Consider the following 16,591-nt stretch of genomic DNA (forward strand, 5'->3'; position numbering starts at 1 on the left):
AGCTTCCTCATCTGTCAAATGGGTCTGATACTAGCACCTACCTCCCAAGGTTGCTGTGAAGGCCAAATAAAAGCCCCTCTTTTTACAGGAAGCCTTTTGCAATCCCCCCTAATGCTCCTTAGTGCCCTCCTTTTGCTATTTCCTGTTCATTCTGTCTAGAGCTTGTTTCTACATGGTTATTTGCATGTACAATCTCTTCAAAGGCAGGGAATGTCTTTTGCCTTTCTTTGTATCCTGAGGGCTTAGCTCAGTGCCTGGCACCTACTATGTGTCTATTTGTGAAGTGCTTTGCAAACCAGAAAGCACCATGTAAGTACATCCAATAGCCACTAAAATGTGTGATGGGAGGATGGCCCCTTGGCATGGGAAGGCAGAAGACAGGCAGGGGTTAGATCTGGTCCCTCATAGAGTGGTCAGAGGGAGCATGAGCACAGAAGTGTAACATAAGGCCATGGGGAGCAGGTAAGGAGATGCCAACCCAGGAGAGCAGAGGGAAGGAGCAGCCAAAAGAGAGGGGGATGGGGAAAGAGGAAGGACGTTAGCTCTAGGGACACCAGGCCAGGAGCCTTCTTTCTGTGTTGTGTGTCTGTGGAAGGGGAGACCTGAGCTCTGAGTCTGAGCCCAAAGGCGAGTCAGGGGATGAAACCTTGGAAGGGTTTCCATAGGACAGCAGAGGCACCGTCAGAGAACGCAGGAGCTGGAAGAGTCTGGAAGTCATCAAGGCCACACTAGAAGTAAAGGGAATGTTTTTGGTAGGGACGCAAGGTGGGCAGACTACTGGGGTGAAAAGGAAGGTTTAGCAAAGTCCATTTGTATCCACTGCTCTTACCTCTGCCCTCAGAGCAGAAGCTCATCTGGTGAGATCGACCAACGGAAGGTGGAAACAGAGGAACATAGACTCAGAAGTGGGAGGGACTTTGGGGGCTGCTGAATCCAATTTCACTATTTTACAGGTGAGGAAACTGAGGCAGACAAAGGTGATTTATCTAGGAAGAGTCAGAGTTTGAAACCAGATCTTTCTGACTCCAAGGTCACCCACTCTATCCAATGCACCACACTGTCATTCAGAGGGAAAAGACTATAAAGGTTTGGACGTATTGGATATGAAATATCGGATAAGCAGTTAACTAGAGATGAAATAAAGATAAGAACATCATCCAAGGTCCAGCAAAGGTCGGACACCTTGAATGTGGAGCAGACTTAGGAAGCACAACGTTGATTCTTCCAGCAACACTCAGCCCCCAGGGCGTCCGGGGTTCAAAACTGCCGTGTGGGATAAAGAGTCAGCGTGAACCAACAGGAAGGAGGCAATCACAAGCATGACAGTAGTGTTCTAGAATCGGGCACACTAATGAAGTACAACACACAGAAAACACAGGAAAGGCTCCATAATCATGTTAATGAGCAAGTACTTGGGAAGAGGGGACTGTGAAAGAAATCATGGGAATTTGGTACCTGTTGTGATACACTACAGCTGTGTAGGCTTCCTTTGAAAATTCTGAACAGCTCGATTTGCCAAAGATCACCTGGAACAAATAACAGTGCGTTGTTGAAATTGGGTCATCATAAAGCTGAATGCCGCATGCTGACGCAGGAGGAGCTCACCGTGCCTCGGCGGCCGGGCACGGAGCGTGATCATCAGCAGGAGAATCGACAGACCTGCTTCCAAACCCATTCGTAAATTCATGTTCCTTCACGTCTGATCCAAGGGTAATTTAAACAGTCACCAAAAATTCTTCAAGTCTTACTGACACCTAATGAGAGGCAAGAAACTACCTTCTCTTTTCTTCATTTTAAATTTCATTATGAAAGTAAATTATAATTTATACTTTATAAATAAACATGTAGGTTTGAATAGAGGGCCAATTCCAATTCTCCGATGCTGTGACCCTATGAAACACGGAAATATGTTCTCAATTTGAGGTTAAACATGCCCTGTTTTGGTGAAGCACCACTGAGAGGTTAAGCCTAAATAACAGCACTGTTCTCAGTCAAATATGCATAAACTGGTAGGATAATAAATGACAAGAAGGTTTCTATTTGTAGCTCATTAAGTACGAACATGGTCACCTAGGAGGGAAGAGGAACAGTGCAGAGAGGAAGGGATGCTGACGCAGAAGACCAGCCCCTGAAATTTAGAGGCAACAGGTTGTTGGGAAAGAGTCGCATCCAAAGCATGGAACATTCCTGGGTCTCAATTTTCTGGTCTACAAAATGAAGGAACTGGAGCAGATGACCTCCCGGGTCCCTTTCCGCTTGCTGACCTGGGCTCAAGTCTTTGACCCTGCCCCTGCTAGCTAGCAGCTGTGTGTGCAGGCAGTGGGACCCTGAACTTCCTCTACTGCAAAATGGGAAACGTGCCACTTGTTTTGTCTAACTTGTTTTGTTGACCTGAAAATGGAACGAGAGGGGCTGAGCCCTCTCTGAAGGCCAGCTGCCAAGACACCAGGGAGTGTTCTGTGAAGGTGTATGACACACTCTGGCCCCCACCTCCCCTTGTGCCTTGTATCATTGGTAGAGGCTGTCTCGGTACCCAGGAGCCGGAAAGGTTCTGCTCTGGGAAAGTGCCCAAGCAGGCACTGGTTGGGGATGTGGATTGTCTGTGCATATCTGTCTCTCCCACAAAGAGTAAACCCTGGCTATAGACTTTAGCCTCTCTGTAAACCAATGACCACTTACCTCCCTGGAAGCTGTGAGAATCCACACACTGCTCTGGGACAGGCTAGAGGAGAAGAAGATGCCATTGCGCACTACGACTTACAGAGGACGTCCACAGAGCTTCTTCACTGACAGGCCCAGAGGAGACAGAGGATGGGCCCAAAGTCACACAGGGGAATAAAATCCATGCCCTCTGGCTCCTGATCCTGCCTCCCCCACAGCTTCCTAGGTCAGGAGCAGTCTGAGAGGACACTGCTAAGGATAACATGGTAATGCCACAGAAGACCTTCAGCCCGCCCTGCCCCCATCTGACCCACAAAAGCCTCATGGGAGGCTTGGGCAAGCATCATGACTCCTGCTTTAGACAGGAGGAAACTGAGACAGGAAGAGGGGATGGTAACGTAACCAAGAGGGAGAAGCAGAACTCACACTCAGGTCCTCTACATGATATTCTCACCAGTACAAAAATAATATTACATCCAAATTGTGAACACAAATTACACATAATGACAATGCCCTTGAACGTGCTGTACTCCTTATACACATGACTGCTCAGCTGCACGGTGCTGACCGTGCCAGAGCTCATTGGTCCGAGGTCAGTAGCCGGGCGATTCTGAATGACCCTCTGCTCTATGTAGTTTGATTATTGCCCACACCTATAAACATACAGATTACTCAGCTCTGGAAGTCTCACCAACACACGTCGTCCTAAGCACTGAGGCAAACCTACCAATGACATCTATGTGAGGAACCAAAATAAACAGAATTTTCAGGGACAGGCCTCAGCTGTGGACACGTCCAGCCCAGAGGTGATGGCCCCCCGCAGCCTGCAGCATTCTGCTTCAATGGACAAAGAGGAAGGATCTGGCCTGGGCAAAGCTGGCCAAGTGACTTCTGAGCATGGCCTGCCTGGAGGACATGGAAGCCCTTGAGCTCTTGTCATGAATTCATGCATGCATGCATTCATTCATTCTACAGATCTCTACTGACAGCTCTCAACATACCCCCCAACAGAAGAGAGAGAGGGGGAGACGTGCAGGGAAATCCTATCCTGAGGAGGCCCAGTGAGGAAGAGAGAGTCCAGCGAAGAAGGGAGGGCGTCCATCCAAGAGCTGACCCTTGCAAGTCAACTCCACAAATACGGATTGGCCTTCTATGTGATGTGGGGCTGGGCTATGGCAGCAGGAAGGAAGCAGACCCTGCCCTCAGTGCACTTCCACTCATGGGCAAGGACATGCCACGTGCACAGGTAAAGTGATTCCATAAAGGGGAGTGGGCCATAAGGGGCAAGAGGAAAGGGCCAGCTAGGAAGGAAACCAAGTCTTCCCAGGGGCCATGGCAAGATGAGGGCATCCCCCAGATCTGGGTGACAGATGGATGAGTGCTGTGTGGAGGGGTGGAATGTCGTAACCAAAGGGTAGCAAGCAGGCTGGTGGGAAGGGGAAAGAGTGCACAAGGGGCACACATTTATTTTTAATAAATTTATTTTATTTTAAATTAAATTAAATTAAAATTAAAAATTAAAATTTAATTTATTTTTAAGCATGTACTAAAGCGTCTACTGCGTGCCAATCACTTCACAAGTATTATCTCATCGTAGCTTCATGACAACTTGGGTCATAGATTGGGAAACACCAGGCAGAGGTGAAACGACCCACTCAGGGTCACATAACCAGGGATTGTCTGCAGCCACATCTGAACTCAGGTTTTCCCAACCCCAGGCCCAGTGCTCTACCCACAGCACTACCTAGGGATTTATTATACTGTAGGTCATATTTATTATAATTAAATAACTTTAAATTATAATAATTATACAAATGGTGGTGCAATGGATAGAATGCTTAGCCTGGAGTCAGGAAGACTCACTTTCCTGAGTTCAGACACTCACTAGCTGTGTGACCTTGGACAAGTCACTTCACCTTGTTTGCCTCAGTTTCCTCATCTATAAAATGAGCTGAAGCAGGAAATGGTAAAGCCACTCCAGTATCTTTGCCAAGAAAACCCCAAACGGGGTCATGGAGAGTCAGACACGTCTGAAAGAGCCCTCAACAATCTTTTAGATGCTTACTATTGCCTTATCGGGGCATAATAAGAAAGAAGACTAGAAACATAAATGGGGGCTTTAAATGCCTGGCTGAGGGTTGTGGTTTTGTCCTAATGGGAGCCACAGAGGATTCTGGGCAGTGAGTTATTAGATGCAGACTTTGGGGGTCTCAATGTGGCTGCCGCATGGAGACGGGGAAGAGGAAAAAGATGGAAAGCCTGCGGCCAAGGCCCATGGCCTCTCTCCAGCCCGCCCCGTCCTCCTCATGCAGACCCTGGCCCTGTGCAGCAGCTGTGGGGCTCTGCCTGTCTGTGGCTCCTCAGCCACTCAAGTGATGTCCCTAAAGCTCAAGTCTGACCCCATCACCCTGCCCTCACTCCATGACCTTCCACGGCTCCCTGAGGCCTTCAGAACAAAGCTGGAGCACTGTCTGGCACTGCAGGCCCTCCCTGAGAGGCCCTCTCCTGCCTTCCCAGTCTTCTGACACCTCACACCTCGACCCATCCTCTCAACCCCATGACGCCAGTCTCCTTGCATCACTGCAAACCAAATCCTCCACATCTCGGCTCCGGGCACTTTCTCTGCCATCCCTCATGCCTAGAATGCCCTGTCTGCTCTGACTGACCTCCCTGGCCTCCTTCTCATGGAAGCCTCCCCCAACCCCTCTCTATTCCAGTGCCTTTCCCAGGGTCTCACTTGCTTTGTATCTCTCTGTCTGCGTGTTGTCCCACCACTAGACTGGAAGGCCCTTGAGAGCAGGGACTGCCTCCTGCCCCCTTTGTATTCCCCAGCTTAGCAGCACCTGACTCACAGCAGGGGCTTGATCTGCATTGCCTGACAGACCCAACAGGGAAACTGGTTACAAGACAGTGACAAGGTGGCTAGGCCTGAACTAGCACCGAGTGGACAAAAAGGGAGTACCGTGTGGGCACGAAAGGGAAGGACCGAGGCTCCCTATGACACAGCTGGTGCCAACATCATAATAGTGTTTGAAGGTTGGCAATGCCCTTCACATGCATCTTCAGGGTGATGGTGAGGTGGGGGTAATGGGTCACCAGCAGGAGCAGCTGAGCCTGGTCTGTGCTGCCCCACCAAAGGATGAGAATGTCCAGGGAGGCTGGGCTTCAGACACCACTGGTGTGGGCCTGGGCAGGTGGGAAATACAGGAGCAGCAGGTGAGAGAGAGAGAGGACAGAAAAGCAGTCCCAGCAGAGAGTGTAGACAGAGCAGAGGTCCCAGGAGCCATGGAGACTCCCCAGAAGCATGATTGTTCCCACTTGGCAGATAAGCTCACTGATCAGTTAAACAGTCACCCCACTAGTGAGGGGCAGACAGCAGGAGACGCTGGACCCAGCTCTCACATCCCTGCCCTCCTAGTCTAAAGGCCTCACTGCCGATAGCCCACAGGGCCAACACCTTCAGCACTGGAGCTGGCTGCCACTCTCATTCCTTCTTCCCATCAAATTCCTCCCCAATGCTGATGGCTCTGTGTACAGGCACAGGGGCTGGGAAATATTTAATAACCTCCTCCCCAACACACGCACACAGACACACATGCGCACATACGCATACGCACATTCACCCAGATGCATGCGCACACACACACACACACACACACACACGCGCACACACACGTGTTTTGGCTGCCATACTGCCATTTTCTTCACCATGTTCTTCAGTATAAACAGCCAAGAAAACACCAAACCAAGCCCAGCCTCCCAGCTTTTGCCTATTTCTGATGAAATGTTGATGCTCCCACTGAGAACCTGGCAGCCGAGAGCCAGTTCAAGTTGGCTCTGGCACACACGTGTGCACACGTGCTCTTCCAGGTCAAGCTCCAGGGAACCCCCACAATCCCAGGCCCTCAGACTAAAAAGGACTCCAAGGACACTTGGTCTGGAATCACAGACTCTTGGACATGGTGGCCTCAGAGGCGCTTCAGTCCGACAGAGAGCTGAACAAGGATGCTCTCCAACAAAAGTAACATGAGGCCATCCCCAATTCCACTGAAGACCCCTGTGGAGGGGTGAGCCAGCCCTTCCTGAGGGACCCCCTCCCCCTACATGTGCCTCCTCCATGGCTCTGTTCCCTACACAGAACCCTGTAGTTCAGGCACGTAGAATCTTCCATTCCTCAACATGCCCCTCACTTAGTGACCACCACACCTTTGTTCAGTCTGGGAATGCCTTCCCACCAGAGCTCCCCTGACAGACCCTGTCCCTGCAACGCCAATTTAAATCAGGCCCGTCCTGATCTTCCCAGCCAACAGTTTACCGGCTGACCCAGCTGGAGCGCTCTTACATGACGGGTCTATCACACATTGCCTCATGCTACAATTATCTGCAGGTATGCCCATTTTCTCAACTACACGATAAACTCCCTAGATAAGACACTACCTAACTTGCTCGTGGCTGTATTTCCCTGATCATGTAGACCAGTCCATTAATATTGGTTGAATGAACGAACATTTAACTTGGTTTGGAAATACACACATTTATATCCACACAGACAGCTCCATACTTAGATAGTTTTAACAGATAATTTGACAATTTGAGTTTTTTGGCTCCTACCCAAGTGTGAGAAAACAAAACCACAGATGGACAGGAAAGGAAGAAAGACAAATCCCATTCCTTACCGGCATAGCATTGCTTGGATCCTCTCCATACATAAACTGGACCTTTACAGTAATGTTTCTGGCAGAACCTTGGCGATTTGCAAAATTGAGGCTTTGGGGATACACATAGAGGAGATTCCTGTGAAGTCAACAGGGCAAAAAAGAGTTAGTTTTCACGTAAAGAAAAAACATATCACCAAACATCCTTAAAAGAAAAAATGACTTGAATAATAACGAATCAAAACGAGCCTGGATTCAGACACCAGTTTGAAGTTTACAAGACGTCTGTAATTTGAACCAATCCCATCTAGTAAACGTTAATTGGTCACAGTAGTTCTAGGTCACGGCAAGTTCTTCAAAACAAAGTTTTCCAGGAGGTTCTGTTTCTAGAGTCTGACGTAAACTAGTAATGGACAACTTCGGAGGAAGAGATACTAGCTTGGACCTTAAGAGGGAGAAATCCAGTTCTCATCGTGGCCATCTTATTTCACTCAAAACCCTAAACGTGAGGCTGGAAAGGTGAGGTTTTTCATTATAATGACCTAGGTCATCAAAGGCCGAGCCTGATTTCTGCATAAATGGTATTGTATAAAATGTTATACATGTTGTTTTAATACATAATTATATATGATATACAGTCAATAATATAATTATATATGTGTGTATGTATATACTATATATGTGTGTGTATATATATATATATAGATAATCATAAAATCATACCAACTCTGAAAATACCAGGAAAAATCTAGGAAGACAGGAATGAAAGAGGGGATGCCCGACAGAAGAAGGGCTGACATTCTGGAATCATGCATGTAGAGACTTCAAAGACCTCAGAAACTGCAGGCAGCTGGACTGTCCAGTCTCAGTTCCAAGCACATGAAGGGGGCATTCTATGTCACACCATGTCACCACTGAAGGGCTGGAGGTCTAGACCCAGAGAAGTCCTAGAAATGCAGTAAAGGGGCTGGTGCCACGTCCCAGTCAGCCCAGGCCTCGAAGCCTGAAGGCAGGCCTCCTTCCATCCTTGATGCCACAGAGCAAGAGACAAAAAGCTTCTCAGAACCCAAGTAAGAATTCAAAGGAATAGACAGAAATAGCCTCCTCGCAGCGGTGACCACTAAACATGGCTCCAAGACATGGCTTAGACACAGTGAAAGGGAAGGGTTAATCACAGGGAGAACACTGGGGGAGGGGGATGGAAGAAAGCTGCAGAAAGGACAACCAAAGCCTTCCCCACGTGGCCTCCTCCGAGTCTCAGCCAAGCCCCCCAGGCCTCCTTCACCTCAGAGCCTTCCCTCTGGTACTTATCCTGCCCCAGTCATCCCCAGCCCCGGTCCATCCCAACTGGAGTTTCCCTCTGTCCCCCATTAGTCGGTGAGCTCCCTGAGGGCAGGGACCCTTCTGCCCTCCCTCTGCATCCCCAGTGCCTCATAAATGCATGAGGACAACGGCCATCACTTGCACAACAGCCACCAAGTTCCTTTTGGCCACTTTCTTGGATTTAAGAATTTTAAATACCTCTGTCATTAGCTGCTTTCATTAAATTTAATTCAATCAATAGCTTTCAAAACACCCAGGATTCTCCTATCAGCAGACATTCACATGAATGTTAGCGTAGCACTGTTACAAATCAGTGTTTACCCGGGGCTCTGTCCTAGCTCCACAGTGCCCGGAGCCGCTCTTTGATCCGGACAGCATCACAAATCCTGAGCGCGCTTCCTCACTGATGATACAGGAATGATAACATTTCTGCTACCCACCCCCTCAGGATGTGACAGCACAAACCTATGTTTATGTATGTATATATGTGTGCGTACATATATGCTTGCATATATATGCATTACATGTATATGTGTTATTTCAATGTTTCTTAGGCATATTAAAAACTTAGGTGACATCAGCCCATAAAAGACCAGATGACTTCTCAGGTTCCTTCCAGACCTAACATTAAATAATTCTATGACCTTTGTTTACAATCCTTGGACTGTGAGGACAAACTGCCTTTGTGGACCCACTGTTAAACACAGCCACAGAATCCGGTTTGGAAGCACAGCAGTGAGAGGATTCACTGAGGAACATCCCAACCAGCGTGGGACAGAGGGAGCTGATGCTGGTCTTGGCTGGATTTGTCCAGGATCAGGCTACCAGAATCTCCATCCCGCTAACAAGGGAGGCTCTGCCATTTGATAAGCTCCCTCCAGGGTCTGCTGGTCCTTCAAGGCCCTCAGCCACCTAGAGGGCCCCCAAACGCTTTTGTGGCCAGTGCCCATCACTGCTCTCCATGAATGGCAGGTTCCGATCCCACAAGCCTTCTGCTCTTGCCTCACCTCCTGCCTGCACCCTAGACCTGCAAGGCTCTCCCTCCTCACCTCTGTCTCTCAGAATCCCAGGTTTCCTTAAAGTCTCAGCTCAAGCTTCACCTTCCCCAGGATGTTTTTCCTGACCCTCATCAGCTGCTTGTGCCTTTTATCCAAAGCACCTCGTATTTACTTGGCTTCCATTTTGTACAAAGTTATTTAAGTTGTCTCTACCAGCTAGGCAAGAAGCCCCTTTCACATCTCCTGCCACTGAGTGCCAGGCCCATAGTAGGTGTTCCTCCCACGCTGCCTGGCACTTAACAGGTGTTCAATACCAAATGCTTCTTCACCTCTCACCTATCCTTGCTGCTACCTTCTACATCTCTTTTAAAAATTTAACTGGGCTCGAGTATCCTCTGCATGTGTGCACCATTCTCTCCCTCATGAATCTCCCTCTCCCTTTAAACTGTTTCTCTTTGTTGCTGCAGCCCCCTTCCTGTGTTTGCTGAGGATGGCTTCCCTTGCAGAGCGTCAGTGCTTGGGCTTTCTCCAGACCCTTTAAAATCTGTTCTCCAAAAACCTACACTGCTTCTCAGACTTGGCTCGGCTGTCCTCTCTTCTAGTCTAAATTCTACAATCATGTGGTCACTTCTGCCCAAGCTTCCCATCATTTCTGTGCCAGCAACCAGTTCCTCCTTGCGGGGGAGGCTCGGATTTGCAGTCCCCAGCATTGATTCTGCTGCTTGGGAAGGACAGACGCACCAAGTCTGGCTGACACGTGATTAGATGCTCAGTCGACAGGCCTTTACTCAATGGAAGTCAAAGGTGAATGGGACACAGACATTGAAATAGTGGATCAGAAAGTAAGAATTCCCGAATGAGAAACCATTGGGGCAATCCACCCACTGCATGAGTAACCACAACTACGGGTCTACCTGGCAGAGGCCGGTCCTAGGAGTTCATAACTCCTTTGTCACACTATAGGCGAGTCAGCTCTGCCAGGAGCTGGGACCTCCAAATCAGACAAGGCTGTTGGCTCAGGACAGGTGTTCACTGAACCCTTCTCATTCTCACATCACAGGTACTTATCTCCAAGCAAAGCCCCTTGATTTGACACCACTGGGGGCTCAGCTCAGGACCTGGAAGAGACCTCAGAAAGCATCCAGTCTAATGCCATCATGGTCCAAAGAAGGTGATCTGCCTCCCAAGGTCACACAGGCGGCAAGCGACAGAGAGAGGCGCCAACTCTCTGGAGCCACACCAGGCTGGGCACTGACCACTTCTAACCTGGGACAGAGGAGATGCTCCCTCTTCAAATGTCCTCTGGTACTTGGGCCTAAACCTGTCCTTGACACTTGCACCACACGCCCTTTCAGGCTCAAGGCGGTATGGTGCGGTGTGGTGCTGGAATTAGTCAGGACGTCCTTGCCTCCACATCCTGTCTCCCACGTCAACCAACTGTATGACCTCACGTCAAGTTACCACCTCATTCAGCTTCTATGAGAAATGCAGATGATAGTATCCCATTCACTGATCTGCTTGCCATATCCCACTGATGAGTCATAATGATCCTCCAGTGAGTTCACTAAAACCCTCAGGTCTTTTTCAGGCAAGCAGCTGCCCATTTTATACTTGAAGAGCTAGCTTTTTAAAATCAAATCTAAACTTTTCCATGTTGCCCTCCTAAAAATTCCCTCTTACTTGATTCACGTCTGCCATGTTAGTGAGGCCACTTAGCTCTGTGCCATCTGCATGCCGACAGGGATATCTCCATCCCTTATCCAAATCCAGGTAGATGAACAGGAAGGTATCGCTTGCACATCAGTCCCTTGATCTACCTTGAGCATACCTCAGACCTTTCACTCCAAGCACCTTGCACAAAGCTTCTGAATAAATGCTTAAGGTCTCATGGCGTGGATATGCATGTGAGGCCTCCCTTCACATGTTTAACTCTCTCACCCAGTCTTCATTACAGGTGACAAAAATTAGCCAGTTGAGGCAAGATCATATACCCACATAAGAACAGAATGTCTTATGGAAACTTGTCCTCAACAACACAGATAATATATTTCTCCACTTGTGGAGAAATGTTTATGTTGAACAGATTTGCAAAGAATTAAAAAATTGCTACAGGGTTTCCTTTTACTATTCTTAGGTTGTCAAATTGGGGTAAGAGTGGAGGACTGAGAAGGTCTGAGAATAAAGCAGAGGCCAGGACACAGACAAGACTTAATTCATCATTATTTCATGAAGGGCAAGCTCATGCTGACTTCTTCTATTGCTGTTCTTAGTGCTATTAGTAATTATCTGTAAAGACCAGGGAGATAATTAGCTTTCCAAATATGCCACAAGATTCACATGTCCTACATCTATACTTGAGTAATCTTTTCCTGAATCAAATCCAAGTCATCCATCATGACCCACTGGATCATGTTAGGTGAACAGAGAAGCACTTCCTTATTCTTGCAGTTCTCCCAGGGAGCACAACGAAGCCCTACAGAAATCATGGTGAGAATACGCTGGCACGGAGGAATTCACAGGACAAGGGGAGAAGGTATGTACGGATTTCATTTTTACCCCAGTCAGTATAGGAACTTATTGACAGAATCTGGTCTTCTAACTCTCGGTTCATCTTTCCTGCATTCCACAAGGCTCGGCTGACATGAACACTAAGAATTTCTGTTTAGACAAAATGTACGAGTAAATGACAAAATCCAAATGCTTCTGTTCAATAAAACTGATGTAAAATTAATGAAATATGAAGATAAACTAGTAAGTGGAGACAAATCCTGACATAAAGTTCCACTGATGAAAGTATAGAATCCAACATGCATGAGGCATTGACACTGAGAAAGTGAAGAAGCCCTCCTCTAAGAGACAAGCTGTCAAACGAAACAAGGAGCTTTCAGAGAGAAAACTGGCACTTGCTGCAGAAGAAAAATTGTGATTAAAGAGGGAGATCATTAATCGTAGGATGGATAAATAACTGTGATGTAAGAAACACCTACTGGGAGAAATCCAGAGTGATATGAGAAGAATCAAATGAACAGATGCAAGGGATGAGGCAGAAACAGGAGGAAAACACATGGGACAAGAGGACAAGGCTGTACATGAAGGCATCCCTCGAGGTCAGCAGCCTCAGCTCAGAGGCAATGATCAATACGGGTGCAGGGAGCCTCCCTTCTCTTGGGGGAGAGGCGGAAGGAGAAAGGGCACAAAGTTCCACCCCTGGACTCAGCACTAAGCACAGCTTTTGATTTTGCTGCCACTGTTATGATAGAATTCACTAAGGGGGAGGGATGATTGGAAAGGAAATATGACATTAAAATACACTGATAAAAATGAATCACTGCTTAGATGCTGAGTTGGTTATTCTGGTCATGCCTCACTGTACAATATTGATCAATGGCAGCCTGCTAGATATAGGACTTTCTTAATACAAGAGGGAAATGAGCACCATGGCTGATCCTTTAACCATCCGACCCCAGGCTCTTCCACCCATCTGCTACATTCTCCAGACCACTGGATCACATGCCAGAGGCCCTGCAAGGAAACCCTCAGGATGCCTGGGCCTTGCCACTGACCCCTCAGTGGAACCCTCTTACATGTACCATCTCTTCTAATCAGAATATGAGCTCCTTGGAAAGTAGGTATGCTCTGGGGATACGCAGCTTCCTAGGAGGCTACAGTGAACGGATCCCTTCAGTTAGGCAGTTTTGAGCTGAAGGGGGTTCTGCCAACAGAGTGTCTTATTGGGGGTGGTCTGCCGGGCTGCTTAAGGAGGGATAGACCCACCCAGGCTGGAAACAGAGCAGGACAAAGCTCTGGTGCCCATCAGGGGCAGTATCAGGCTCACGAGTGGCCCCTAAACTCTCAGCCAGGGCAAGAATAGAGGAGTCAGTCTTTTAAAAAAGAAAACCTACTTGCATTTCCACAACTTAGCACAATACTTGAAAGTAAGTGCTTACTAAACACTTTTTTCATTCATTCAACAGGAATAAGCACCAATATACTTGTGATTTTCTTCCTTAAACTTCTTCTTATTATAAATATCTCCTGGAACGCAGTAAATAAATAACAAATAACTGCTGACTGGGTGACTGTGGATTTCTAAGCATTATCTCTTTCTGAGCAAGTGGAGGGAGTGAAATCTGGCTTCTTTTCGGCTGATTAAATCAATTATCACTCATTCATGTCAATGGGCATGTGCAGATTGCAATACTTTAATTAGGACCTTTTCAATGAGTATTAGAGGCTACCTGAGGAATGTGTAGGCAAAATACAAACTGAAGAGGTAATAAGACAAAATAATGGAGTGTGCCAGAAAATAAAAACAAATAAAACCAGCGGCAGTGTTCTAAGAAGCCCAGAAGCCCCGTGTTATATTAGGAAATCACACCTTCGTGGGATTTCACAACCACCACCCCTGAACAACCAAGGGAGGAAAAAGGACTTTGCTTTCCTGCTATTTCAAACAAGGCTAAAAGGTATCCAAATATTCAAAGGCCTGAGAGATCTGGGTTGCTCTAAGGTTTGTAAAGTTAAAGAATTCTCTTTTAACTTGCTCGGCAAATTTCCCAGTTGTCTTGAAAGCTGATCTTTTTAGTAATTGGGCTATTCTATAAGATAATTAGCTATGTCAATTTTATTTGCATAAAGGGAAGTTCAAGGAAAACAGGAGTTCTTTTTCCCTCAACATATAGTGTAAGTCAGACAGAAGAAATCAAAAAGACAAATGAAAATAATTTCTAAAAAATGCCACTTTTATCCACCTTTCCCTCCTGAAGCTCCTTTTCTAGCTTTTTACTCCTTTGAGTATCCTGTCAAATCCAGAGGTGATCCTCAAGAAAATTAAAGGCATGAACATGAGTAGGAAGGGGTCCTTCCTGAAGCAGGACAGTGAGAGCCCTATGGCATTGTGTTGTTCAGACTGCATGTGGAATAACATGTTCTAAACTCCACATTTCAGGAAATTCATTTTTAAGTTGGAGAATGTGCAGAGGAGGGCAGCAAAGAGTGGTGATGATGTGATGAGGCCCAGCATAAAGAACAGGGATGTTTAGCCAAGGGAAGGGGACGGGACAGCTGCCTTCAGGCATCTCAAGGTGGGGACTGCTGTTTAGCTTGAGGGCCAAATCAGGGACAAGGGAGAGAGGATGTAAAGAGGTCATTTAAGTCTGAGTCACTAGAGGGAAACGTTTTCCAACAATGCCCTGGTCACTCGTGGTCTTCAAGCTGGATGACCTCTTGTCACAGCAGGCTTTGGGTGGGACTAGCTGGCCACTGACTTTCCCTCCAGTTTATAAGCCTGGCAGACATGCCCACTGTCCCCATGGGAACAAGCCATGTGTGTCTGCATCTAAAGGGCTTTTCCTTCGGGACAGAGTGAGGGTTGCCAAGGGCAACCTTGTCCAAGTACCCGTCAACCATGGGCAGAACACATCTGGCAAACCAGTTCTAGGCAAGATGGCTTAGGAAGAACCTGCATAAATGAATGTCCAGAGGATGGTATTGGGGGTGATGCAGAACTGGGGCATCAAACCAAGGAATGGGGATGTTTTAACTTGGAAAAGAGGACATGTAGTGAAGTCACTATGGTCGTCTACAACTATCTGAAGGGCTAACAGACAGAAAAGGGTTATATCCTTCTTCTGCATGGTCTCAGAGGGAAGAAAGAGGGGTAAGAGGTAGAGACTGAAAACAGACAAATTAAATTTGATATTAGCTATCAAACAACTGAAGCTACTCCAAAGAGAAAAAGGTAGTCCTTCTTAGGGTGGGCAGTCAAATAAAGTCTAACTGACCAGTTCTTAGGATGCCGAAGACGACCTTCTTGTTCAGGGCCAGGCTGGACCAAATGGCCTCTTAAGTCTTTTCCAAATCTCAGATTCTGTGCTAGAGGTCAACCGAGAGTCTCTGGCCCTAAGTGCTGACACAGCCCAAGAAGTGTGAGCTTTACCAGACCAGAAGTCAGACAGTCATGGATGGGATCACAATTCTGGTTCTTGTGAATCAGAAATTTTTAGCCAATTAATCTCTTTGAGCCTCAGTTTTAACATCTGTAAAATGAAGATAATGGTATTAGTTCTGCTTACAGAGTTTTCAGAGATTAAAATTAATCAATTGAGATAAAAAAGTGAAAGTCCTTTAAAATGGTAACGTTATAAAAATCTAACATGCAAATTAAGATAGACAAATAATGCAGTGAGATGAGATAATTGAACAAGACATACATATACGATAATCAATTGATTCTATGCACGTATCAATGCCAGGAGCACAAACTTCAATTTCAGATTCTCAAATAAGTTTTACTCTGGAGCCTTCTCTGGTTCCCGAACACCCAGGAATGCCCTTGGTAAGCGCCCTCAAGGAGTCCTTCCTCCTCCTCTTCCTCTCTCAATGAAAACCACAAACACTAAAGTGTCGGCTGCAGCCAAAATGATGCCTATGCCAACGGTGGCCTGCCTGCCTTGGAAGCTGCTGCTTCTGTTACTGGCTGGCTGCTGCTTTTATCTCTTCATCATCTTCTGAAGAAGGTAAGAAGGCAGGCAGGAAAGAAGGAGTAAACAGAGCATTTATTAAGCATTTCCTGTGCTCCAAGCAGGGTGTGAAGTGCAGGGGAGACGGAGAAAAGACAACAGCTCTGGATCTCACGGTGCTCAGGTTCTAATGACAGCGGAGACAAATACCCAACCAAGCTGGGTAAATGTGAGAGGAGATTGGGGAGACAGGCATGGGAGACAGGAAGGGCCAAGATAAAGATCCTGGGGAGAAAGAGACAAGGAAAGGAGAGTTGGGCGTCTGTCCGTCAATGTGCACGCGTACAACGGGCTTCAGTATGTTTGTATTTATGTGTGATTTGTTTGAAAGAAAGATCTCAGTAACTCTGTTAGCTACCACATCTGCCTTAGCAGGGTTTCTGGTCTAAGTCAATGAAGGTGGAACTTTACAGTGGGTTTCAAAATCCCCATT

General features: G+C 47.0%; 1 protein-coding gene across 4 annotated transcripts in view; it reads right to left on the reverse strand.

Annotated features, from left to right (window-relative positions):
• Window positions 1-16,591, reverse strand: part of DOCK7 (dedicator of cytokinesis 7) — a 157,125-nt gene that overhangs the window by 65,866 nt on the left and 74,668 nt on the right. For all 4 annotated transcript variants that reach the window (XM_072649711.1, XM_072649710.1, XM_072649709.1 and 1 more), the window contains exons 15-16: window positions 7,338-7,455; window positions 1,456-1,526 (exon numbers count right to left, since the gene is read on the reverse strand). In XM_072649711.1, the coding sequence (XP_072505812.1) occupies window positions 1,456-1,526; window positions 7,338-7,455 (189 nt within the window). The remainder of the gene's footprint in view (window positions 1-1,455; window positions 1,527-7,337; window positions 7,456-16,591) is intronic.

This window comes from Notamacropus eugenii, chromosome 2 (assembly GCF_028372415.1).
Source record: "Notamacropus eugenii isolate mMacEug1 chromosome 2, mMacEug1.pri_v2, whole genome shotgun sequence".
Taxonomy (NCBI): Eukaryota; Metazoa; Chordata; class Mammalia; order Diprotodontia; family Macropodidae; genus Notamacropus; species Notamacropus eugenii.